The sequence below is a fragment of the Trichomycterus rosablanca genome, chromosome 7 (genome assembly GCF_030014385.1).
Source record: "Trichomycterus rosablanca isolate fTriRos1 chromosome 7, fTriRos1.hap1, whole genome shotgun sequence".
Taxonomy (NCBI): Eukaryota; Metazoa; Chordata; class Actinopteri; order Siluriformes; family Trichomycteridae; genus Trichomycterus; species Trichomycterus rosablanca.
The window spans coordinates 23564618-23590478 of record NC_085994.1 but is presented as its reverse complement, the minus strand read 5'-3'; the positions used below and the strand labels follow the sequence as shown (position 1 = coordinate 23590478).

The following is a 25861-nucleotide window of genomic DNA, read 5'->3' as shown; positions in this document are numbered from 1 at the left end:
TTGTAGTTCTACAATTACTGACTGTAGTCCATCTGTTTCTCTACATACTTTTTAACCTGCTTTTTACCCTGTTCTTCAATGGTCAGGACCACCACAGAGGAGGTATTATTTGGGTGGTGGATCATTCTCACTGCAGTGACACTGACATGGTGGTGGTGTGTTAGTGTGTGTTGTGCTGGTATGAGTGGATCAGACACAGCAGCGCTGCTGGAGTTTTTAAATACCGTGTCCACTCACTGTCCACTCCATTAGACACTCCTACCTAGTTGGTCCACCTTGTAGATGTAGTCAGAGACGATCGCTCATCTATTTCTGCTGTTTGAGTTGGTCATCTTCTAGACCTTCATCAGTGGTCAAAGAACGCTGTCCACAGGGTGCTGTTGGCTGGATATTTTAGGTTGGTGGACTATTCTCAGTCCAGCAGTGACAGTGAGGTGTTTAAAAACTCCATCAGTACTGCTGTGTCTGATCCACTCATACCAGCACAACACACACTAACACACCACCACCATGTCAGTGTCACTGCAGTGCTGAGAATGATCCACCACCCAAATAATACCTGCTCTGTGGTGGTCCTGGGAGAGTCCTGACCATTGAAGAACATCATGAAAGGGAGCTAACAAAACATGCAGAGTAACAGATGGACTACAGTCAGTAATTGTAGAACTACAAAGTGCTCCTATATGGTAAGTGGAGCTGATAAAATGGACAGTGAGTGTAGAAACAAGGAGGTGGTCGTAATGTTATGCCTAATCGGTGTATTTTAGCCTTATGTAAAATAATGGGCTTTTTGACACTTATACACTGAAGATAAAAAGCTGATTCTTACAGTTTCTCAGAACCTCAAGCTCTAACACAAGTTTAAAAGTGAAACAGTGAGGAAAACCAAGATAAACACAGATACATGTGGAGCTTTCAGACTGGATCTGACACGAATGCAGATTCATCTCATATGCACACTTTGATGATGTATTACCGCATCGCTCAAGCAGAGCGCTGAACAAAGCGTTCATTGTTCATTGTTAATTTTAAATTAAATAAATACATTTTTTTAAAAACAAACTGAACACGTTGAGTTCAAGGATACAAATTTCTCGACAAAGGGCGTCAAGTTTAAAAGATTTTAAAGTTAGGGGACGTTGAGTTACAAGGTACCGTTGTAATTAGTCATACAGTGTAGCTCAGACTAGGTAGATTGTGAGTTCAAATGTAAAACCAATGTCAAACTGACGCTCTTGGACCAGTGAGCAACACCGCTTGTTTTCCACCTGCACAGCTGTAAACATGAACTGTATTCTTTAAAATAAAAGCATTAGGAAAACAAATGTACAAACGTTTTGCCTGGAGCATTATGTCAGGGAGAGTAAGAGGTCATGTACTCTGTTTCCTGTTCTTTATTGAGTTTGTTGCTATGCTGCGAAAATATTTGAACTAATGTTTGAACAGGACTGCATTCGTGTACAATGGTGATAAATGAAAGAAAAGCTCACAGAGGACATGTATTGGTTCTTTACTGCCACTTTGTGGACAGCCAGCTAACAAACAAGCTAACAAGCTAAGGTCTTGTTCTATTTTAATTGACACACACTGATAAGGCATAACATTAAAACTACCTCCTTGTTGCTACACTCACTGTACGTTTTATCAGCTCCACTTACCATATAGAAGCACTTTGTACTTCTACAAGTACTGACCGTAGTCCATCTGTTTCTCTACTTTTTTTAGCCAGTATCACCCTGTTCTTCAATGGTCAGGACCCCCACAGGACCACTACAAAGTAGGTATTATTTAGGTGGTGGATCATTCTCAGCACTGCAGTGACACTGACATGGTGGTGGTGTGTTAGTGTGTGTGCGGTGCTGGAGTTTTTAAATACCGTGTCCACTCACTGTCCACTCTATTAGACACTCCTACCTAGTTGGTCCACCTTGTAGATGTAAAGTCAGAGATGATCGCTTATCTATTGCTGCTGTTTGAGTTGGTCATCTTCTAGACCTTCATCAGTGGTCACAGGACGCTCCCCATGGGGCGCTGTTGGCTGGATATTTTAGGTTGGTGGACTACTCTCAGTCCAGCAGTGACAGTAAGGTGTTTAAAAACTCAATCAGCATTGCTGTGTCTGATCCACTCATACCAGCACAACACACACTAACACACCACCACCATGTCAGTGTCACTGCAGTGCTGAGAATGATCCACCACCTAAATAATACCTGCTCTGTGGTGGTCCTGTGGGGGTCCTGACCATTAAAGAACAGAATGAAAGCAGGCTAAAATGTATGTAGAGAAACAGATGGACTACAGTCAGTAATTGTAGAACTACAAAGTGCTCCTATATGGTAAGTGGAACTGATAAAATGGACAGTGAGTGTAGAAACAATGAGGTGGTTTTAATGTTATGGCTAATCAGTGTATAATTGTGATGCAAACATGTCCATTCAGGCATTGCGCCGGACTGCGGACAGGCAGATGAAAAACGAATGAAGTGTATGGACACCCGACATAGCAGAGTGAGATATTGATTCATACCAGCAATAAATTAGCCATGTCACACTGTCCATTCTTGTACTACCTATCCTTACTCACGACCAAATTCAATATTTTAAAGATAGACTACATGGCCAAAAGTATGTGGACCAGACTATGGGCTTGTTGGACATCCCATCTAAAAAACCATGACTGTTAATATGGACTTGGACTCCCATTTGTGCTATAAGAGACCTGTTTAAATTTGTGTCTAATCAGTCAAAGGAGCATTTGTGAGGTCAGGTACTGAAGTTAGACTTTAAGGATCGGCTTGCTATGGACATTTTGATATACCTCGATGGTGTCCATTAGGGTTGAGGGGAGGGCTCTGAGCAGGTCGCTAAACTTTCTTCAAACCACACTTGTCATATCATGTCTTTATGGACCTCGCTTTATGCACAGGGACACAGTCATGCTGCATCAGGAAAGTGCTTTAACCAAACTACTGCCACAATGTAAAACACTCACCACAGATGTGCCTGACCTCAGTAATTAGGATGGAAGTCCACAGTTTGTGGACTTCTGTGTTGTTTTGATGGGAAGGAAATGTGGAAGCATGGCGGTGGAGAGTAATTAGATTTATACACAACATCCTTTAGTTCTGGTCAGAGTTGCAGTGGGCCAATAACTGGCAATTGTATAATAATAATTATGATCGTTACAACTACAGTAAGTATCCGGTCAGCTTCCAAAGGAGGACAAATACATGTCCGTTCAGGCATTGCATCGGACTGTGGATAGGCAGATGAAAAACAGGTTCGTCTGTCCTCAAACCGAATGTTTGGACACCCTACATAGCATAGCTATGTTGGACATCCCATTTAAAAAACCATGACTGTTAATATGGACTTGGACTCCCATTTGTGCTATAAGAGACCTTTTTTAGGGTATCTGTTTAAAGTTGTGTCTAATCAGTCAGAGGAGCATTTGTGAGGTCAGGTACAGACATTTTGATATACCCCAAAGTTGTCCGTTGGGATTGAGGGGAGGGCTCTGAGCAGGTCACTAAACTTTCTTCAAACCACACTTGTCATATCATGTCTTTATGGACCTCACTTTATGCACAGGGACACAGTCATGCTGGAACAGGAAAGCGCTTTAACCAAACTACTGCCACAATGTAAAACACTCACCACAGGTGTGGCTAAAATGCCTGACCTCAGTAATCAGGATGGAAGTCCACATACCTTTGTGGACTTCTGTGTTATTTTCATAAGAAAGAATTGTGGAAGCATGTCAGTGGAGAGTAGTTTGATGTGTGCACAACTTTTAAAAGGTGAAACAGATCCGCTGCTTGAATGCAGCTGAGGTTTGAAAATTAAACACGGAAATTACACACGCAGTATATTTTACCACGTCTTTACAAAAAAGATTACTCCCAAAAGCAATGGGTGCAGTTCAGAAATACAGAAAAGTAAACACATCCACTTCAGGGTACATTTTTTTTTAACATATTCAAAAAACCACACAAAATATGGAATGTGCAAAAGTTATAACATCACCATATGTTAAATTTAGCAAATAAACTGCAATTGTGCAACCCCAAATCAGAAAAAAGTTGGGACAGTATGGAAAATGCAAATAAAATTTTTATTTGATTGCAGACAGGATGAACCCAAGATATTTCATCTGCAACACATTCCAAAAAAAAGTTGGGACGGGGGCAATTTAGGGCTAGTAATGAGGTGAAAAAACTAAATAATGATGTGATTCCAAACAGGTGATGTCAACAGGTGATTGTAATCATAATTTGGTACAAAAGCAGCATCCAGGACAGATGATGAGCAAAGATGATCAGAGGATCTCCAGTTTATCAACAAATGTGTGAGAAAATGATTGAAATGTTTAAAAACAATGAACCTCAAAGATAATTGGAAGGGATTTGCATATTTCTCCCTCTACAGTGCATAATATCATTAAACCATTCAAAGAATCAGGAGGAATTTCAGTGCGTAAAGGCCAAGAGTGCAAGCTTAAGCTGAACGCCTGTGATCTTCGATCCCTCAGACGGCACTGCATCAAGAACCGCCACTCAACAATAGCTGATATAACCACATGGGTGGGGGATTAGTTTGGCAAACCTTTGTCAAGCACTACAATACAGAGTTACCACTTAAAACTTTACTGTGCTAAAAAAGAAGCCTTATGTTAACCATGTCCAGAAGCGGCTTCGACTTCTCGGGGCTGAGAGGCATCTAGGATGGACCATCACACAGTGGAAATGTGTATTGTGGTCAGATGAATCAGCATTCCAATAGATTCCAATTCCTGTCCCCAACAGAGAATTTTGAAAGGAAAAATGCAAAAACGACGACGTACTGTTGCACATCTTAGGACGTGTTTGCAGGAAGAATGAGACAAAATAAAACCTGAAACACTAGGACCTGAAATGCAGGAATTAGGGTTTATTAATAAATGAAATGAAGTTGAGCAGATAAAACATTAAATATCTCCGCTTCATCCTGTCTGCAATCAAATTAAAGCCAAAGTAAATGTACGTAACTCTGCATTTTTATTATGCCGTCCCAACTTTTTCTGATTTGGGGTTGTACTAACAGTATTGCTTTCCCGTAGAAAACTTGTATTCACTTAGAATTCATCCAAACTTTGGAATAAGAAAATATATTTCATGATCATGATCTTGGCTAAAATCCAGCACACATTAAAAATGTAATAGTTCAGCAGATTGACTAACATACACAAACATGTTATTGGTTACAAGTCCTGAGTGTTGATTTTTTTTGTCAGTCCACCAAAAGCAGCTTTGACCTGACTGCTGGCCTCACTCCCTTTCCTTTTTACAAGTCTCTTTCTTCTTTTTCTTCTTGTGTATTTTTGCATCCGTCTTTTCTTCCTTGATGTTTGGACCTTCTTTTAGTTTTTGGAACTTCTTTAGGTCAGCACAAAACAAGACCTGAGAAAGAGAGAGAGAGAGTGAGAGAAACGTTTGGCTTATCTCTTTTTCTCCAATTTTCCCCCCAAATTTTCTACCCTAATCTAGTCGTTTCCAATTACCCTGATTGCGTTACGCTTCACCTCTACTGATACAGCCCTCCACTGCTGACTGAGCTTCGCAACTGACACACTTCCCCTCCGACACGTGTGCAGTACCGACTGCATCTTTTCACCTGAGTTCATATGCGGATCAGCCTTGTGTACGGAGAGCCACACCCTGATCAGCATTATTCCCCAACTCTGTGCAGGCCAGCAGAGGTCACACCAGTTATGAGGAACCCTGGTCTAGCCTCTGAACAGCCAATCGTTGTTCAGCTGAGGTTCGATATGATGTATTAGAAATCATAGCGGCATGTTTGGCTTACTGATTCTAAAGTCCTTCACTTTCCAAAACAGTATAACACTTCTGTCAATAATGACAGAACTCCTGTCAATGAACCGACACCTACCCTTGTGCCCACAGGGCTCAAAGGGTTTATACCAGAGCTCAGAGGGTTAATACTTTATAAAAACACTCTAGTTTAGAGTTATTCTTAATTTTGTTTAGCTGGACCCAGTGGACAGTAATTTTGGGTCTATGCAAACATTCCCAACAGGCCAAACAAAAATGCCTCAGATTTGATTTTGATGTTTTAACAGAGAAAAAGAAGAAATATGAGCAAACAGGAATTGAGAACTGGCTAACCTGAAACTACTTATACTTACAGATTGAGCCCAGCCAGCATAGGATCCCCACAGCTTTCTGAAGAAATCTCCTGCAAACAGTGACAAAAATCCCATAATCCCAATCAAAACAGTATTTAAATGTGCAAGCAGGTTCCCTTGGTGTTAGTGGAAACAAAAACTGATGAGCTGATTTATTCATTCTTTCATTCCATGTCACATTTTGGGTTCTGTGCAAGCTGGAAACACTGGGTATGAGGCAGGAACACAACCTGGACAGGGTGTTAATTGATCCCTGAATGATGTCAAGCATTCACTCACTTACTTACTCATTAGTGGCAACTTAGAGTGGTCAGTTCATCTCCTGTATGAGGCGTGGAACCCAACTTGGTCTAATACTGTTGCAGCCTATCCGCCTCAAGGTCCAACTTGTGCATTTTAGGATGCTTTTCTGCTCACTATGATTGTAAACCATGGTTATCTGAGTTATCTATAGCAATATGCCTGGAAAACTGCTGCTTCTGTGTAAAAAATTTGTATAAAATTCAAGGAGGGCTGCATTTTTTGACATACATAAACCAGCTAATCAGGCACCAACAATCATGCCACGTTGAGTGTGAGTTAGATCACATTCCCCCCATTCCGAAGTTTGATGTGAACATTTACTATTCCTAAAGCTCTTGACCCATGTCTGTATGATTTTATGCATTTCGCTGCTGCCACTTGACTGGCAGACTGGTCATGGCAGTGTTAGCTAAGCGCTTAAGGTACTGGACTAGTCTAATCAGGAGCTCACTGGTTTAAGTCCCACAAATTGTTAGGTAGGTCCCAATGTACACCGATCAGCCAGGACATGCTGTTTATTCATACATGCTATAGTGTGGTTCAGTCTGATATATTTATACACCGATCAGCCATAACATTAAAACCACCTCCTGGTTTCTACACACACTGTCCATTTTATCAGCTCCACTTACCATATAGAAGCACTTTGTAGTTCTACAATTACTGACTGTAGTCCATCTATTTCTTTGCATATCTTTTTAACCTGCTTTCATCCTGTTCTTCAATGGTCAGGACCCTCACAGGACCACCACAGAGCAGGTATAATTTGGGTGGTGGATCATTCTCAACACTGCAGTGACACTGACATGGTGGTGGTGTGTTAGTGTGTGTTGTGCTGGTATGTATTTTTAAATACTGTGTCCACTCACTGTCCACTCTATTAGACACTCCTACCTAGGTGGTCCACCTTGTAGATGTGAATTCAGAGACGATCGCTCATCTATTGCTGCTGTTTGAGTTGGTCATCTTCTAGACCTTCATCAGTGGTCACAGGACGCTGCCTACGGGGCGCTGTTGGCTGGATATTTTGGCTGGTGGACTATTCTCAGTCCAGCAGTGACAGTGATGTGTTTAAAAACTCCAGCAGTGCTGTTGTGTCTGACCCACTCATACCAGCACAACACACACTAACACACCACCACCATGTCATTGTCACTAGAGTGCTGAGAATGATCCACCACCCAAATAATACCTGCTCTGTAGTGGTCCTGGGAGAGTCCTGACCATTGAAGAACAGCATGAAAGGGGGCTAACAAATCATGCAGACAAACAGATGGACTACAGTCAGTAATTGTAATCCAGTAATTGATTATTGGATTATTATTATTATATAATATAAAACACATTGCATATGTATACATATGCTTTCAGGTTTGCTGCAGCATTTCCTGTTCCAGCATGACTGTAGTTTGACAAGTTTGGTTTGGAGGAAAGGCCTGTACGTAGACTTGACCTCCACCCTCATTGGATATCTTTGGGATGAATTAGAATGTTGGAACAAGCCAGGTATTTCTTTCTATCCAAAATCAGTGCATTAGTTTACAAATGCTACTTTAAATGAATGAGCACAAATTACCAGACGCACTTCATAATGCTGTTCATCCTGTCTTTTCAGTACAGTGGAGGGTGTTAAGCAAGCTGAGTCTACACAATGTTGAGCATATGATATTACTAATGTTATATCAGCCACTAATGTAAGAACCTGGAGTTCGCTAGGGGCTAATGGAACTTTGACAACCAGGCTTAAAAGCCAAATGAGACTAAAATGAAGCTGTTAGGCAATGAGAACTCAAGATGGGTTTGGCACAAACACAAGAACTGAAATGCAGAAATGTTAAACAATCTGTAATGTTTTGGGGCTGCGATTTATTTTAAATAAAAACGTCTGACTGCCTGGGCAGTTATCCCAAACATATGTCTAAAAACCACAAGATAATACAAGGTCATTCAAATCAGGTATTTATCTTTAATGTACCAGCCACTTGACCTAAACCCAATTGGAAACCCGAGAAGTGAACTGAAGACTATAGCCTTCAAGAGAGGACCTAGGGGACTGAAGGGATTCTGTATTTAGGATTACTCTCAGATTGCTTGCTCTGTTTCCTCAAAGCATTGCGTTCATTAATAATAACCTTTCAACTGTTTAGACATATAACCTCCAGCAGTTCTACATATTTGTATTATAATATCATTTCTGGCACCAGAAGACTGGCATATATTCCGCCATCTATTTTGTTGTTAGCCTAGCATAGCAAAGAATACAATAGCCAAATAATTACTTATTTGTGCCTAAGGAATTAATAACCATGCACATATACAGTATATTCAAAAAAGTAAACTACAAACCTGTTGCCCAATAATTTTAAGCTGCTGTTGGCAAGATGGGTGAGTTGTACTCATTCAATCCAGAACTATCGGTACTTTAGTAAAACATAAATGCTACATTTTTTTCCTATTTATTTAGGCATTTTCTCCCATTTTTCTCCCGATTTTGCGCAGTCAATTTGTCTCCCACTGCTGGGGATCCCTGATTGCATTCGAGGTGGGTATACTGACGCTCACGCGCCCTCTGACACATGTGCAGTCCTAGCAGACTCCTTTTCACCCAGGTGCCTCTATCTGCTAACCAGGGTCTTTACACAGCATTTAAAGACACCACCCATATATTATGGCCATCCCACCCAGCAGACACAGTTAGATGGTGCCTGACCGAGGTGTTCAGAATCTCGGCGCTGGTGTGCTAGCGGAATATTCCGCTGCGCCACCTGGGCGCCAGAAATGCTAAATTTTTAACCTTAGCATCGATACTTTCATGCCAGGTTGGTACTTTTGCCATCCTTGGACAGAACGATACTATTTTACTCACCGATTTCTCGGTAGACCTTATCAGTCAGAGTTTTGTGTCCACTTCCTGCAGCACAGTTATAGTCACGCTTAGCGATCTGCCACATGTGTGTGTCCACAGGAACGGCTTCGGGCTTGTCCAGCGACATCAAACACACACAATCAGCCACCTGGACACATACACAATTTACTGCAAACACACACACACACTACACTACACTAACACATAACAGAAATGCCTCACTTAAACATGATAGACTCACAGATTCAAGATACACTATATGGCCAAAAGTATGTGGACACCTGACCATAAGTTTGTTGGACATACTATTTAAAAATAAATATATTTGGCCTACTAAGAGAAATTACCCCCCCCTTTTCTTACATTTTGTATATTGAGTGAGCCCTCCTGTTTGATCCCCCATCCTGTATCACCCCCACTCCCTGTCTCCTACACACCTAATCGTGTCTCCTCACATCTTTTGTTATCCTGTATCCTGACCCCCTCCATTGTGATTACCCACAATTAAACCAACACCCTTTTATTACACTACCCCAACCTTTGTAGTCCCCCTCTGCATTGTCATTTCCGTCCCCTTAACCTCCTCCTCTTTTTCCTAATCCTCCACTAATTTCTAGTGTATATAAAGACTTCCCAGAATATGCCTAGTTAGATTTCTGTCGGTCTTCCAAGCTGTGCCCATACATCTACAGGGGTTGGACAATGAAACTGAAACACCTGGTTTTAGACCACAATAATTTATTAGTATGGTGTAGGGCCACCTTTTGCGGCCAATACAGCGTCAATTCGTCTTGGAAATGACATATACAAGTCCTGCACAGTGGTCAGAGGGATTTTAAGCCATTCTTCTTGCAGGATAGTGGCCAGGTCACTACGTGATGCTGGTGGAGGAAAACGTTTCCTGACTCGCTTCTCCAAAACACCCCAAAGTGACTCAATAATATTTAGATCTGGTGACTGTGCAGGCCATGGGAGATGTTCAACTTCACTTTCATGTTCATCAAACCAATCTTTCACCAGTCTTGCTGTGTGTATTGGTGCATTGTCATCCTGATACACGGCACCGCCTTCAGGATACAATGTTTGAACCATTGGATGCACATGGTCCTCCAGAATGGTTCGGTAGTCCTTGGCAGTGACGCGCCCATCTAGCACAAGTATTGGGCCAAGGGAATGCCATGATATGGCAGCCCAAACCATCACTGATCCACCCCCATGCTTCACTCTGGGCATGCAACAGTCTGGGTGGTACGCTTCTTTGGGGCTTCTCCACACCGTAACTCTCCCGGATGTGGGGAAAACAGTAAAGGTGGACTCATCAGAGAACAATACATGTTTCACATTGTCCACAGCCCAAGATTTGCGCTCCTTGCACCATTGAAACCGACGTTTGGCATTGGCACGAGTGACCAAAGGTTTGGCTATAGCAGCCCGGCCGTGTATATTGACCCTGTGGAGCTCCCGACGGACAGTTCTGGTGGAAACAGGAGAGTTGAGGTGCACATTTAATTCTGCCGTGATTTGGGTAGCCGTGGTTTTATGTTTTTTGGATACAATCCGGGTTAGCACCCGAACATCCCTTTCAGACAGCTTCCTCTTGCGTCCACAGTTAATCCTGTTGGATGTGGTTTGTCCTTCTTGGTGGTATGCTGACATTACCCTGGATACCGTGGCTCTTGATACATCACAAAGACTTGCTGTCTTGGTCACAGATGCGCCAGCAAGACGTGCACCAACAATTTGTCCTCTTTTGAACTCTGGTATGTCACCCATAATGTTGTGTGCATTGCAATATTTTGAGCAAAACTGTGCTCTTACCCTGCTAATTGAACCTTCACACTCTGCTCTTACTGGTGCAATGTGCAATTAATGAAGATTGGCCACCAGACTGGTCCAATTTAGCCATGAAACCACACTAAAATGACAGGTGTTTCAGTTTCATTGTCCAACCCCTGTATCTGTATGTGTTAATAAACAACTCTACCCTGAAGACTGACTGTCTCCTGGCTCCTGAATATTGCTGAATTTCAAGAGAGCGTTTGTGATGTCAGGAACTGCTGTTGGACATGAAGCCCTAACTCACAATCCATGTTCCAATTCATTCAGTGTAGACCACTGGAGTTCCTCCATACCAAACTTATTAAATCATGCATTTCACAAATTGTTGCCACAAAGTTGGAAGTGTCTAATTAAACTTAATTTAACAATTAGTTTTTGATACATCATTAATTAGGAGGGGTGTCCTCATACTTTTAAACTATAGCTATATACACCAATCAGGCATAACATTAAAACCACCTCCTTGTTTCTATACTCACTGTCCATTTTATCAGCTCCACTTACCATATAGAAGCACTTTGTAGTTCTACAATTACTGACTGTAGTCCATCTGTTTCTCTACATACTTTTTTAGCCTGTTTTCACCCTGTTCTTCAATGGTCAGGACCCCCACAGGACCACCACAGAGTAGGTATTATTTAGGTGGTGGATCATTCTCAGCACTGCAGTGACAATGACATGGTGGTGTGTTAGTGTGTGTTGTGCTGGTATGAGTGGATCAGACACAGCAGTGCTGATGGAGTTTTTAAATACCGTGTCCACTCACTGTCCACTCTATTAGACACTCCTACCTAGTTGGTCCAACTTGTAGATGTAAAGTCAGAGACGATCACTCATTCATTGCTGCTGTTTGAGTTGGTCGTCTTCTAGACCGCTGTTGGCTGGATATTTTTGGTTGTTGGACTATTCTCAGTGTCCAGCAGTGACAGTGAGGTGTTTAAAAAGTCCACCATGTCATTGTGCTGAGAATGATCCACCACCTAAATAATACCTGCTCTGTGGTGATCCTGACCATTGAAGAACAGGGTGAAAGAAGGTCAAAAGGGTATGTAGAGAAATAAATTGACTACAGTCAGTAATTGTAGAACTACAAAGTGCTTCTATATGGTAAGTGGAGCTGATAAAATGGACAGTGTGTGTAGAAACCAGGATTGCTGATCGGTGTACTATAGCTGCAGCAACTTTGGCTCCAGATTTGCTAAATTAATACATACCTTATGTCCAACACCCGGCAGAGTAATAAGGGCATCTTTGGCCTGCAGATAGGGGGCGGTACGGAGTTTAAACAGCCACTCAGGACCATGAGAGCTCATAATGAGGTGCGCACTCTGCTGCAGGAAACGAGCTCGGTAGCCGAAAGCCAAATCTTTTAGCCGTGCTTCCACACTGCTGTCTGTTTCACACACACAACAGTCTAATAAAAAATCTTAACATTTTAGAGGTGCATAATACTGCCGTCAGCATGCCTCACAGTAGTTACAATTTTGTTGGGTTTAAATGGCTTAGCTTTTGTTTATGCATTTTCTCCCCTTTTTCTCCTTTTTAGTCCAACTGCCCGATTGTGTCATGCTTCCTCTCCACCAATGCCGATCCCTGCTCTGACTGAGGAGATCGAAGCTAACCCACGCCCACGTGGGCAGCATGCCGTATGCATCTTATCACCTACACTTTGACGAGTGCAGGGCAGCTCAGCGTTGTGTACAGAGAGACACACCCTGAGAGCACTGTTTTTTCTCATCTCTGTGCAGGCGCCATCAATCAGCCAGCACCAGTCATGGGAGAGAGACCCCATCCGGCTTAGTCCCGCCCATATCTGAACAACAGGCCAATTGTTGTTCATGTGGCCGCTCAGATACGATGTATTCGAGATCCCAGCTCTGGTTCCAGCGTGTGTTTTTACCGCTGCGCCACCTGAGCGTTCAAGTTTTCTGTATATAATGTAGAGCAGTGTGTGACTCTCTGTACGCTACAGTCAGGGATGGACAGGCCATCGGGAGGGTCGGGAGTTTTCCCGGTGGGCCGCTCTGTATGTGGGCCGCTGAGAGAGTGAAAAATAAATTCTGTTTTAAATATTCCTGAATAATAATCCTAAAGTGTGCATTGGCCCACCACAGTATCCTCACTGCATGTCCATTGGCCAATCACAGAAATGTCCCTCCCCCAGGATAAACCGTAATCACAACCACCAGTACAAAAAATACATAGTGAATGAGTGCGAGATGGAGAAATGGTTGAAAAGGCGTAAAGGAGGTGCAGAAAAAGCCCATGATAAAAAAACAGAAGAAGCTGCAAGCAGATGCAGAAAAGTGCAGGAAACTGGACAACCTGTTTGGCAGTGAGGAACTACAGCATAGCCAGAGAGCAGTAAGATATAGTTAGTGTTCAGTGACTCTGCTTCGTTAGTAACGCCGTTTAGAAAGAGACTGTGGGCCCATCTCAAATGTCGCCTATGCCCTACTTAGGGTACTTCCAAACAGTACAAAACATTTCTTTTAACAGTCACTGGATGATTAATAAGTAGTTATCTAAGCTACAGTTGGATATCAGGGGCTTTAAACCAGCCGTTTTAAGGACGATTTTTGTAAAAGTTCTATGATGTCATGTCCAACATAGTGCACTACATAGGGCGGTGGATATCATTTGAGACGGTACCATTAGTCTCTGCTCTTCAGAAAAAGTAAACACTATCTTGTCCTCTATAATACAGAAAGGAAAATGCAGCTGTTCAGGACATTTTTTAGAGTGATTATGTGCATAGCTCACATGGTTAATTTCCCTTGTCAACATATAAAGTATTTACACATGCGATTTATGCACTAATTTGGAACAAACGTGAATCACGTGTGAATAAAAGTGCGAAAAAAGCATATTTACCAGTGTTAAAGGTTTAATTTTATTTCTTGCGGTTTAATGAGACAGGATGGGGAAATCCAATAGAACCATTTAAGAAATTGTACATTTTATGTGTGTGATAGATGGATAGAACTATTAATCCCAAAGGAAAGTTTTGGAAATATATATATTTGTATAGTTATTTTTTTATTATTTTAATTTTTATTATAATGAGTTAATAACTTTAGTGGTAAGAGAGATGAAAACTATTAATATCAATCATCTAACATTTGATTAGGGGGTGATATGTGTGGCGCGATGTGCTTGTAGTGGTCCAGGGCTGAATTTTGTTCCCAGTCCAGCCCTGGCTACAGTGATCACAGTGTGAACCTGGATATGACTAAAACCTGCTGTTCTTTAATGGTCAGAACCCCCAAAGGACCACTACAGAGTAGGTATTATTTAGGTGGTGGATCATTCTCAGCACTGCAGTGACACAGTGACAATGGTGGTGGTGTGTTAGTGTGTGTTGTGCTGGTATGAGTGGATCAGACACAGCAGCGCTGCTGGAGTTTTTAAATACCGTGTCCACTCACTGTCCACTCTATTAGACACTCCTACCTAGTTGGTCCACCTTGTAGATGTAAAGTCAGAGATGATCACTCATCTATTGCTGCTGTTTGAGTTGGTCATCTTCTAGACCTTCATCAGTGGTCACAGGATGCTGCCAACGGGGCGCTGTTGGCTGGATATTTTTGGTTGGTGGACTATTCTCAGTCCAGCAGTGACAGTGAGGTGTTTAAAAACTCCAGCAGCACTGCTGTGTCTGATCCACTCATACCAGCACAACACACACTAACACACCACCACCATGTCAGTGTCACTGCAGTGCTGAGAACGATCCACCACCCAAATAATACCTGCTCTGTAGTGGTCCAATGGGGGTCCTGACCATTGAAGAACTACAAAGTGCAGCTATATGGTAAGTGGAGCTGATAAAATGGACAGTAAGTGTAGAAACAAGGAGGTGGCTTTAATGTTATGGCTGATCAGTGTATATTAGCTCTATTCCTGAATATGCATATACAAGCAACAAGCAAGAGCATGAAGAGAGAAAAGCCTGCACGTCGGGGTTGTAAACATTTGTATGGGTGTTTAAATACCTGCCAAAGCCTCTATAGAAGGAAAGTCGTGATAGTGTGTGTCATCAAGTGTGGAGAGTGGCTTCCCGAGTGTGTTGCACAGACGCTCCACCATCCCATGAATCCGAGAGATGTGATTATTCGAGCTGCAGATGATGGAGAAGAGACACTCCACAGGGTCCTGCCGCAACATCCGCACCCCTGAACCAAACCAAAAAATTACATTTGATGATTATTAAGATCTCATAACATTCCTTTATAGAGTCCAGGTATGAGAGTTGCACATACTAAGTTTTAAGGACATTAAGGACATTTACATAACACACACACACACACACACACACAATATTCTGGCTGCCATTCCATATCATAACCTTTGTGCTACATAGTGTGTAACTACACCATTCGTAGTGCAGTAATTACCATACCATTGTTAGTGCACTGAACTATACAGTACATTAGTGTGTAATGTTTAACAGTAGGTACAGTGTTGTTGGGTACATTTACCCTGATTGTGTTATGCTTCACCTTTACCGATACAACCCTCCACCTCTGACTGAGGAGCTTCGCAGTTGACACATGCTCAGTACCGACTGCCTCTTTTCGCCTGCACGAGGCGAGTTCATATGCGGATCAGCCTTGTGCACACCCTGATCAGCCTTACCCACCCTGTGAACAACAGCCAATCGTTGTTCATGTGGCCGCCCAGCCCAGACGGAAGGCCTTTAAAGTTTTTATTCATGTGATCAGTAACCAGTTTGGACTTTAAGGTGCCGATTTTGGATTTCAGTCTTGTAAGGCAGCCTCTAACGTAGTGGTTCTCAAGCCTGGGGTCGTGACATCATATGGGGTGCCTGAGATACAGAGATACCACATTTAACATTTTAAATTGGAGCTCTTTTAACACTTGTGACAATATCAGCTATGCAAAATGCAGTCTTTGCCTCTTTGGTATTATAGTTGAATGTGACTGGTTGACCTGCGTGAACTTATTTAATCTTTAAATATGAAAATTATTTAGCTAGAATTCTGTTACAGTGCAAAAATTTGGAGCCCTTACAATGGAATCATTATTCAAAAATGGGTGAGAACCAGTGCTCTAAGTCTAAACACATAAAGCTTGTTTGGCTAGGGACACATGTGATCTAGCAGCTTCTAATTTCTGGCAAAAAATGTGTGTTTTTTTGGTTCTTGAATTACATTGGACCATGTAGATGCATTTGCTTTTGGTATAAGGTAGCAATTTAGTTTTTTTTTTTCATCAAACTTGGGAGAGGAACCACTGTTCTACATATTATACAAATGGATAATTGTTTGTACAAATAATTGGGACTTTATGTTACTTAGAAATGTCTGTGCTCAGGTGGCGCAGCGGTAAAACACACGCTGAACACCAGAGCTGGGATCTTGAATACATTGTATCGAATCTCAGCTCTGCCTGCCGGCTGGGCTGGGAAGCCACATGAACAATGATTGCAGAGGGATGGGATATTAAAAGCCAGATAGGGTCTCTCTCATAACAAATGCAATTACGACCTCTGCTGGCTGATTGATGGCGCCTGCACAGAGACAGGAAAAGAGTGCTGTCAGGGTGTGTCTCTCCGTACACAGTGCTGATTCGCATTGCACTCGTCAAAGTAGGTGAAAAAATGCATACAGCTACTGCCCACGTGTCGGAGAAGAAGTGGGTTAGCTTCGTTCTCCTCAATCAGAGCGGGGATGGGCATTAGTGGAGAGGAAGCGTGACGCAATCGGGCAATTGGACGCGCTAAAAGGGAGACAAAGGGGAGAAAATGCATAAATAAAGAAATGTCTGTCCAAGAGCCTGCTTGCCCTTCCCAGTTATGTTTGTTTGTTTATTTATTAGGATTTTAACATCATGTTTTACACACTTTGGTTACATTCATGACAAGAGCGGTAGTTACTCATTACTCAAGGTTATATCGAACACAGTCTTGGACAGCTTAGTGTCTCCAGTTCACCTCACTTTCATGTCTTTGGACTGTGGGAGGAAACCCACGCAGACACACGGAGAACATGCAAACTCCACACAGAAAGGACCCGGACCGCCTCACCTGGGGATCGAACCCAGGACCTTCTTGCCGTGAGGACACAGTGCTACCCACTTAGCCACCGTGCCACCCTTCCAGTTATGTAATGTATGTAATGCTTGTAGCTCAGTCTAATGTGTGCAGAGCTGTGTTTAATCTTATTCAGTCATGAGACATGTCACAAAGTAAAATGTTATTATATAACTTTTTCCGCAGGCATGTTAATATTTGTTGTATGTATTTTTTTGACCCAGCAGATTCCTAGTCCTTTTTTAAAGTATTTTATAAGTTTTCACATTGTTAAACCTGAACTTACACACAAACAGTGACCGCTACACATTATTTACATATTAAACATCCAAAGTCCTCCACACTGTATTCAATTTTTGTTTTTTACACACTTTTATGCAGCCATAGATAAAAAATAAAATAAAATAAAGTAAATACAAATATACAAACCCCCCTCCCCACTTTAGTCTTTGTAATACAATCTTGGCTGTATCTTCAATGTCCCAGTATAATAATTGGTGATCAGAGGGTTCCTAGCTCCTCTTTATTATTCTTTAAATGAATATTCTTGAGATTCTATCACCAGTATAGTCCAAAAAAACAGTCCAGATATTATACCATTGTCTGAGGTTATTTTAGCCCAGTATGTTAAATATTCCATTGGCAAGAAATCAAACATTGATCAAAAAAATTTGATCAACCTCAACTTCACGTGCAGCATAAGTCAGTGAACACAAAAGCTTCTGTTTATTTATCTCTTTAATATCTGAGTTTGGGACTCCCATATTAAGACAAAGTGAATCCATTGTCAGCTTATTCCCAAATATTAATTTTAGTTTTAATAGGACTTTTCCCCAAAAGTCCTGAATATACCTGCAAGCCCAGATACACTGCACAAAATCAGCTCCTTTCATACCGCACTTTAAGCAATGATCCGGTTTAAAGGATTCATCTTATTACTAAGCTGTGGGGTAATTTGTAATCTATAAAGTAACTTAAACTGTGTTTACTTAGCCCTATTACAAATAGATATATCATGAGCATGCTGCCATACAGACATCCCAAGTCTCCCGGAAGTTCCGGGAGTCTCCCGCATATACATAGCGGCTCCCTGATGCCCGCAAGTCAGATAAAATCTCCCGGAATCTAGAACGAGCGGCCAAGAGCGCACACACGCAGGCGACACAGACTTTATTCCCCGATCATGTATTAAATCCGTTATCTGATATATACAATCTAGCGCACTGTGTAGGGAACATAAATCAAATGTCTAATATACTGTCTAGTGCACTATGTAGGGAACATAAATCCGTTATCTGATATACAATTTAGTACACTATGTAGGGAACATAATTAATTATGTAATACACTATCTAGTTCACTATGTAAGGAACACAAATCATCATCTAGTTATACTTTCTAGTGCACTATGTAGTGAACATGAATGCATTATCTAATACACTATCTAGTGCACTATGTAGTGAACATGAATGCGTTATCTAATACACTATCTAGTGCAATATGTAGGGAACATAAATCCGTGATCTGATATACAATTTAGTGCACTATGTAGGGAACCTAAATCCGTTAACTAATACGCTACCTAAAGCATTATGTAAGAAACATAAGTCTATTATCTAGTGCACTAAGTAAGGAACATAAATTCTTTTCTACTATACAATCTAGTGCACTATGTAGGGAACATAAATCTATTATCGTTCACACTACCTAGTGCACTATATAGTACACATTAATGTGTTTGTGACGCGAACAGTTAGCTTAGTAGCTCAGTTAGCAGCTCCTAAAAGTTCTGTTATCACCCATATCCTTTGGTGTGTGCAAGAGGTCTTTTAGCTTTTTTTTTTTTTTTTGGGCTTGGGGGGTCTGGGTCCGGGTCCGGGTCCGGGGGTACCTCCCTGAAATGAGTTTTTGCAAGTTGGGATGTCTGTGCCATATCGTCATCCACGTTACCCCATCAATTTGAAGACCAAGTTCAGCATTCCATATTTGTAAAATTGCGTCTGTATTTACCCGACAACTCTCAAGAAGGGCCAAATAACAGCGTCTGATGATAGATCTCATAAGTAGGGGATTACTGAGAACTTTTCTACAGGAGTGGGTTGAACATTAAATGTGTGCTCCTTGTGGTCTTGAATAAAGCTCCTTACCTGCACTAGAAAGTCCTTTGGAATACACTTTTTTTTTCAAATCATTCAAGAGCCTAAGACTGCAATGAGATACACCCCTTTCAAGTTTATGTAAACTTCTGACCTTGCCTGTACACTGAATTATTTGTACGTCACTGTCATTGACTGTATTAATAGGAACCAAATGAAAACCCCAGAACATTCATACAGCTCACCTGAGAAGATAGTGGCTGTGTGGTTAAAGTGTGGATCCACAGCACTCCACTCTTCGTACAGCTCTTTAAGGTTAACATTCAGCTGGAAATAGTCTCTCAGCACCTCCTCGTCTTTCCTGTCCTGCTCGGAGCTCCCTGTACTAATGCTGGTCTCCTCCATCTCCTCCTTCACATCAATCGTTTTTTTGGATTTCTTTTGTGACCCTAGATACTCATCTGTCGTTTTTCTTTTCCGTTTGTTAATAAGACCTGGATCTTCATTCTTGGCGTAGACATGGTACCATAAAGTGTCCTCGGTCTGAGTCAGTGTCCACACTCGTCCTGCCATTACTCCGGTCCAGTGGCCTTCCCCTGTCTCTCGCCATCTAAAGAGCACATGAACACCCAAATGACACTACTGAATGGCAATATGGCAAACACAACAATACTTGGAGATGTTTTCAGCCAGCAGTGCATTCTCATACGCCCGCACTATGCCCTATAAGTACCTCCATGTGTAGCGTGAGACAGCAAGTTTTTAATATTATATCCAAAAAATTCACTGTTTAAACTCCATAACCAGTAAGTTACCAATGTTGGGCCCCTGAGCACGGCTCTTAAGTCTTTTTTTCTTTATGCATTTTCTCCCCCTTTTTCTCCCTTTTTAGCGCGTCCAACTGCCCAATTGCGTCACGCTTCCTCTCCACCAATGCCGATCCCCGCTCCGATCGAGGAGAGCAAAGCCAACCCATGCCCCCTCCGACACGTGGGCAGCATGCCGTATGCATCTTATCACCTACACTTTGACGAGTGCAGTGCAACTCAGCATTGTGTATGGAGAGACACACCCTGAGAGCACTCTTTTCTCATCTCTGTGCAGGCGCCTTCAATCAGCCAGAGGTCGTAATTGCACCAGTCATGAGAGAGAGACCCCATCCAGCTTAGTCCCACCCATCTGGCTGCTTAGCCTTAGCCAGCAGGCAGAGCTGAGATTCGATACGATGTATTCAAGATCCAGCTCTGGTTCCAGCGTGTGTTTTTACCACTGCGCCACCTGAGCGGCCTAAGGCTCTTAAGTCTTAATTGATTGCAATGTATCAGTCACAATTGTAAGTCGCTGTGGGTGAAAGCATCCACTATGCCACAAATATAAACTTATATGATGATGCTTCAGAGAGGTGTCATTGAAGACCTGGTACAAAAACAACAGTGGCTGCATCACTGGTGCTGGTGAGCTGGGGCGGCACGGTGGCTCAGTGGGTAGCACTGTTGCCTCACAGCAAGAAGGTCCTGGGTTCGATCCCCAGGTGGGGCGGTCCGAGTCCTTTCTGTGTGGAGTTTGCATGTTCTCCCTGCGTCTGCGTGGGTTTCCTCCGGGTGCTCCGGTTTCCTCCCACAGTCCAAAGACATGCAAGTGAGGTTAATTGGAGATACAAAATTGTCCAGGCCTGTGTTTGATATAACCTTGTGAACTGAAGAATCTTGTGTAATGAGTAACTACCGTTCCTGTCTTGAATGCAACCAAAGTGTAAAACATGATGTTAAAATCCTAACAATCCTAAGAATTCAGAAGTCTGTATTGTGGCCTAACCTTTACCTGAATGTCTGCCCACATCCCAGTGTAAGGTCCAGTCGAAGTTCAGATTTGTGGCAAAACAAGGAGCGCCATCCCTTGACCCCCGAAGAAAGCAAAACATGCTGGGACATCCTGCTGTTGCTCCACTCTTCAATCTTCAAGGGTGATGGTGGTGTCTGCTGGTCCTTCGGCAAATAAATAATGGGACAAAATTCTTCTGGAATTCGGAAGCTGTTAAATGACATTTTGTGTAATTGGTAATAATCAAAAAGACATTGCAACATTATAGAGGTTTACACACTACATTGGGATTCTCTAGACTGTCACTGTATGTGGTGAAATTCAGATGTCTCTTATGTCAAACTAAGTCCCAGATCATTGTTTCTTGTTAGTTAAAAATTACATTGACACTGGGCTTAGCAGGTAGTCTTACTGGCATCCAACAGATACCACAATGAAGTATTATTCATCACTTTATACAGTGTGATTTCATCAGGATTTGTTTTATACACCTTAGAGCAGTTGTAGCCTAGTGGTTAAGATACTGGACTAGTAATCGAAAGGTTGCTGGTTCATGCCCCACCACTAGCAGGTTGCCACTGTTGGTAAATGGGGCTTGAATGTAAATGTCTTAGGAATGACTGTTGATGGAAAAAGCCACATCCACTAGTTATGACGTGTGTCTAAATACTTTTGGAATGTAATGTAGCATCCAAATTTTTAATAAAGTAACTTTAAAGATACATACATGTTAGTTAGCTGGTTGAACTGCATTAAGAATTATGCTTTGACAGATGACAAATTCAATATTTTACTTACATGTCAGCATTTAAACAAGCCCTGCAAACGCAACTGGTTTGATGGTGGTATTTTATTGAATATGCTTTATTAACATTATTTTTCCTGAGCTTTTCATCCTGTTCCTTTTTGTTAAACGATTCATTAAAATCCGTGGAATGAAAACATTGAACATCGATATAAAATGTGCTAGGATTGGGGAAGCCTTGTCCTACCACACCGTCTGTATAGTAATAGGCCCTTTTCACATTTCCGGGTTTGGAATACGGAAGTAAAAAATAGCAGGGTAAACAGTGCAGCTTAGCCGTACCGGTAAAATGGAGCAGCATAGCAAGTGCTACTGTAGCGTACCTTTTTGCTCTAAGAATAAAAGAAAACATCCACATTGAAATTTTCACGACTTCCCCAAAAATGTACATTTACGCCTTAAATGGATTACTGCAATTAGGTGCCAAATTTACTATTCTGCGTGGCAGTACGTATGTGTGTAGCCTGCACTTCAACCCTGAGGAGTTGTATGTGAAAGAGGGAGGGAGCAGAGTTAGACTTAGAAAGGGATCGGTTCCATCGCGATTTGCCTGGAATGATTTTGGGAGTCGGAAGGATCGTCAGGCACCATACAAGAGGGCAAGTACTCGCCTCGGTTTTAACATTGAAGCCGCAACGGGAGAGAGAGACGAGCAGGAACCGGGAGCTATGCTAAATGAGCCTATGGCTAATGTTATGAAGCATGATTACTGGCATCCTCCGTCTCCCGGTGGTGAGTAACATTACAACTAAATATACCAATATAACAGTCTAAAGATACTATATTTATCTGAATAACAGTGTAAAGATGCAATACTTCCTGAATAACAGTCTAAAGAGTCTAGAATATAGCCTGAATGAATGTCCAGCACATCTTTTGACTTCATTTTAGATATTTAATGTAAAAGAATATCGTAATGTAATGTGTTCCTTCTTTTGTCACAGGTGCAGTGGATGCTGCATCTGCAAGGATACAGGAGCTGGAGCACAAGGTGATGGAGCTGGAGAATGAAATAAAGCAGATTCTGTTTCTGACAGACCAACCTAAGCTGAATTATTTCAATAATAATAACAATTCAATAAGTCATTTTCAGGTTCTAGAATATTTCAGTTCAGATTCATGTATTTTTTCTAATTTACTTTGTACAAAACTCTGCTTACATGCTTAAACCTTTTCATCACTTTTCTCAACCACTCAGGGCCATAGCTAATGATCTGGGGCCATTAACATCGTATGTAAATAGGCATGTAAAAAATCTGGGTGTCATTTTTGATCCCGCTCTTAAGTTTGAGAAACAAGTTAATGCTGTTGTGAGAGCTAGTTTCTTTCAACTTAGGAACATTGCTCAAATGAAAAGTATCCTTTCTTTTAATGATTTGGAAACAGTAGTGCATGCTTTTATTTCCTCGCGTATCGATTTTTGCAATTCACTGTACTTGGGAATCAGTCAGTCAAGCTTGTCACGTCTACAGCTGGTTCAAAATGCAGCCGCGAGGCTCCTGAAAAGAAAAGGGAGAGCATTACCCCCATACTTGCATCATTGCATTGGTTACCAGTCAAATATAGGATAGAATTTAAAGTTCTATTACTTGTTTTTAAGGCTTTACATGGCTTGGCTCCGAGCTATATCGTTGACCTTCTCTGTGTTTACTCCACTCCATGAGCTCTACGATCCTCTAACCAACTGCTCTTAGCTATTCCACGTTCTCAAATGAGGTTTAAGGGTGACAGGGCCTTTTCTGTAGCTGCCCCAAGACTCTGGAATAGTCTTCCACTTTTCATAAAGGAGTCCCACACAATAGATGCCTTTAAGTCAAATTTAAAAACTTATTTGTTTTCTTTGGCATTTGAGTCTTCTTAATGAATACGTTTTTAATATTTTTTAGGTTGTCATAGCCATCTTTGTTTTAGTGGTTTTATTTGATTTATATGTTGGTGCGTATGTATGTTATTTTGTATGTATGTTAATGATTTGTTAAATGTTATATGCATAATTGAGTGTTATTTATACTTGATTTTAATGTACAGCACTTTGGTTGACACACGTTGTCTTTTAAATGTGCTATAGAAATAAAGGTGATTTGACTCTCCCTCAAGCAAATATGGTTTCTCTATGGTTAGTTGTTCAGGTGTTATGGTTATTGTCTAGAGGATGTTTTTGTATGTTGATGTTGCTTCTGTTGAAACAACACTGGATATGGAAAAATGTTTCATGAATTAAGATGATCATTTTAATGAATTTAAGTAATTCAAGTTTGCATACTTTTATAAATATTTACTAATATAATAAATCAAATACATTTTAACCTTCTTTTACTCTGCCTTTTGTTTGTTTGTCAATTCAGTTACGGTTATTAAAACTAATGCATTCTTTAGAACACAATATTAATATTGTCTCAGTGAACGTTTAGTGCATTTAAGGGTAAAATGTTTCTTTTTGTGCACTTAACAAAAACAAATTACTACAAACAAATGTCTAAATATATTCTCAGTGCTGGTTTATGTAAATTTTTAAGGCAAAATTCAATATTTCAACAAACAAATTATGCAGAGACGCAGTGAACTCCATTACAGCGGCGCTTTGTTTACCCTGCTAAATGAAACCGGAAATACGTCATCGGGCTCTGTGAAGCCTATCTCAGCTTTCCAATGGGCGCAGAGCACACAGTAACACCCTGGACGGGGCACCAGTCCATCGCAGGGCAGACACACACACAAACATTCACCTATAGGGCAATTCAGTGTCTCCAATTAACCTGACTGCATGTTTTTGGACTGTGTGAGGAAACCAGAGCTCCCGGAGGAAACCCATTCAGACACAGGGAGAACATGCAAACCCAGGACCTTCTCGCTGTGAGGCAACAGTGCTACCCAACATAAAAGTTTATTATATTTAAGTCAATTAGTACTGTACATTGGTGTGCACATTTAAATTTGTAAAGATCAATAAACAAATTGTTTTTTCAACGCCAGTTTGAGTCCTAATTAATATTTTATGATGAATATTACATTGTAATTATTACAATTGAGAGAAATAAGTATTTAGCCACTTTTTATTGCCACTTATTTTTTAATACACTGATCAAATTAAGGGAACACTTAACTCACACATTGGATCTAGAAGAACAAAATATTCAAGTTAAGATATTTGCTGATATAAATTATGTCATTTGCTGAGAAATCTGTCGCCTCACAGCAAGAAGGTCCTGGGTTCGATCCCCAGATGGGGCGGTCCGGGTCCTTTCTGTATGGAGTTTGCCTGTTCTCCCCGTGTCCGCGTGGGTTTCCTCCAGGTGCTTCGGTTTCCTCCCACAGTCCAAAGACATGCAAGTGAGGTGAATTGGAGATACAAAATTGTTTAAGACTGTGTTCGATATAACCTTGTGAACTGATGAACCTTGTGTAATGAGTAACTACCGTTCCTGTCATGAATGTAACCAAAAGTGTAAAACATGACGTTAAAATCCTAATAAACAAACAAACAAACTGGGAGCAAAATTCACACCCACCCAAAATCGAATCACACCAAAAAAAGTAAAAAATTTAAATTATAGTCTGATGATTTGTGTGAATTTCATCCTGGCAACTCATAATGTAACTCAGTATGTGTAGTCGTATGGCCCCCATGTGTTTTTCATGCACTCCCGACAATGTCTGGGCATGCTCCTGATGAGACAGTAGATGGTTTCCTAAGGGGTCCCCTCCCAAACCTGGATCAGGGCGTCAGTGAGCTACTGGAGTGTCTGTGGTGCTACTTGGCGGTGTCAGATGCACTGATACTGTATGTACTGTCCCAGAGGTTCAGCTGAATTGAAATCTCGGGAACATGAGAGCCAGTCAATAGCATTAATGCCTTCATCATCCAGGAACTGCCTACACACTCTGGCTAC

General features: G+C 41.4%; 1 protein-coding gene and 1 long non-coding RNA gene across 2 annotated transcripts; one reads left to right on the top strand and one right to left on the bottom strand.

Annotated features, from left to right (window-relative positions):
• Positions 1 to 3921: 3921 nt before the first annotated feature.
• Positions 3922 to 21313, bottom strand: ogg1 (8-oxoguanine DNA glycosylase). Its single transcript, XM_062998538.1, has 7 exons — positions 21167 to 21313; positions 19591 to 19955; positions 15190 to 15369; positions 12409 to 12587; positions 9356 to 9503; positions 6187 to 6236; positions 3922 to 5440 (listed from the first exon to the last, which is right to left on the bottom strand). The coding sequence occupies exons 1-7, from the start codon at positions 21274 to 21276 to the stop codon at positions 5309 to 5311; spliced, it is 1164 nt and encodes a 387-aa protein (XP_062854608.1). The 5' UTR covers positions 21277 to 21313; the 3' UTR covers positions 3922 to 5308.
• Positions 21314 to 22250: 937 nt separating this feature from the next.
• On the top strand, positions 22251 to 24282 carry LOC134317808 (uncharacterized). Its single transcript, XR_010013273.1, has 2 exons — positions 22251 to 22703; positions 22916 to 24282. It is a non-coding gene; the product is annotated as an uncharacterized LOC134317808 (long non-coding RNA).
• The last annotated feature ends 1579 nt before the right edge of the window (positions 24283 to 25861 follow it).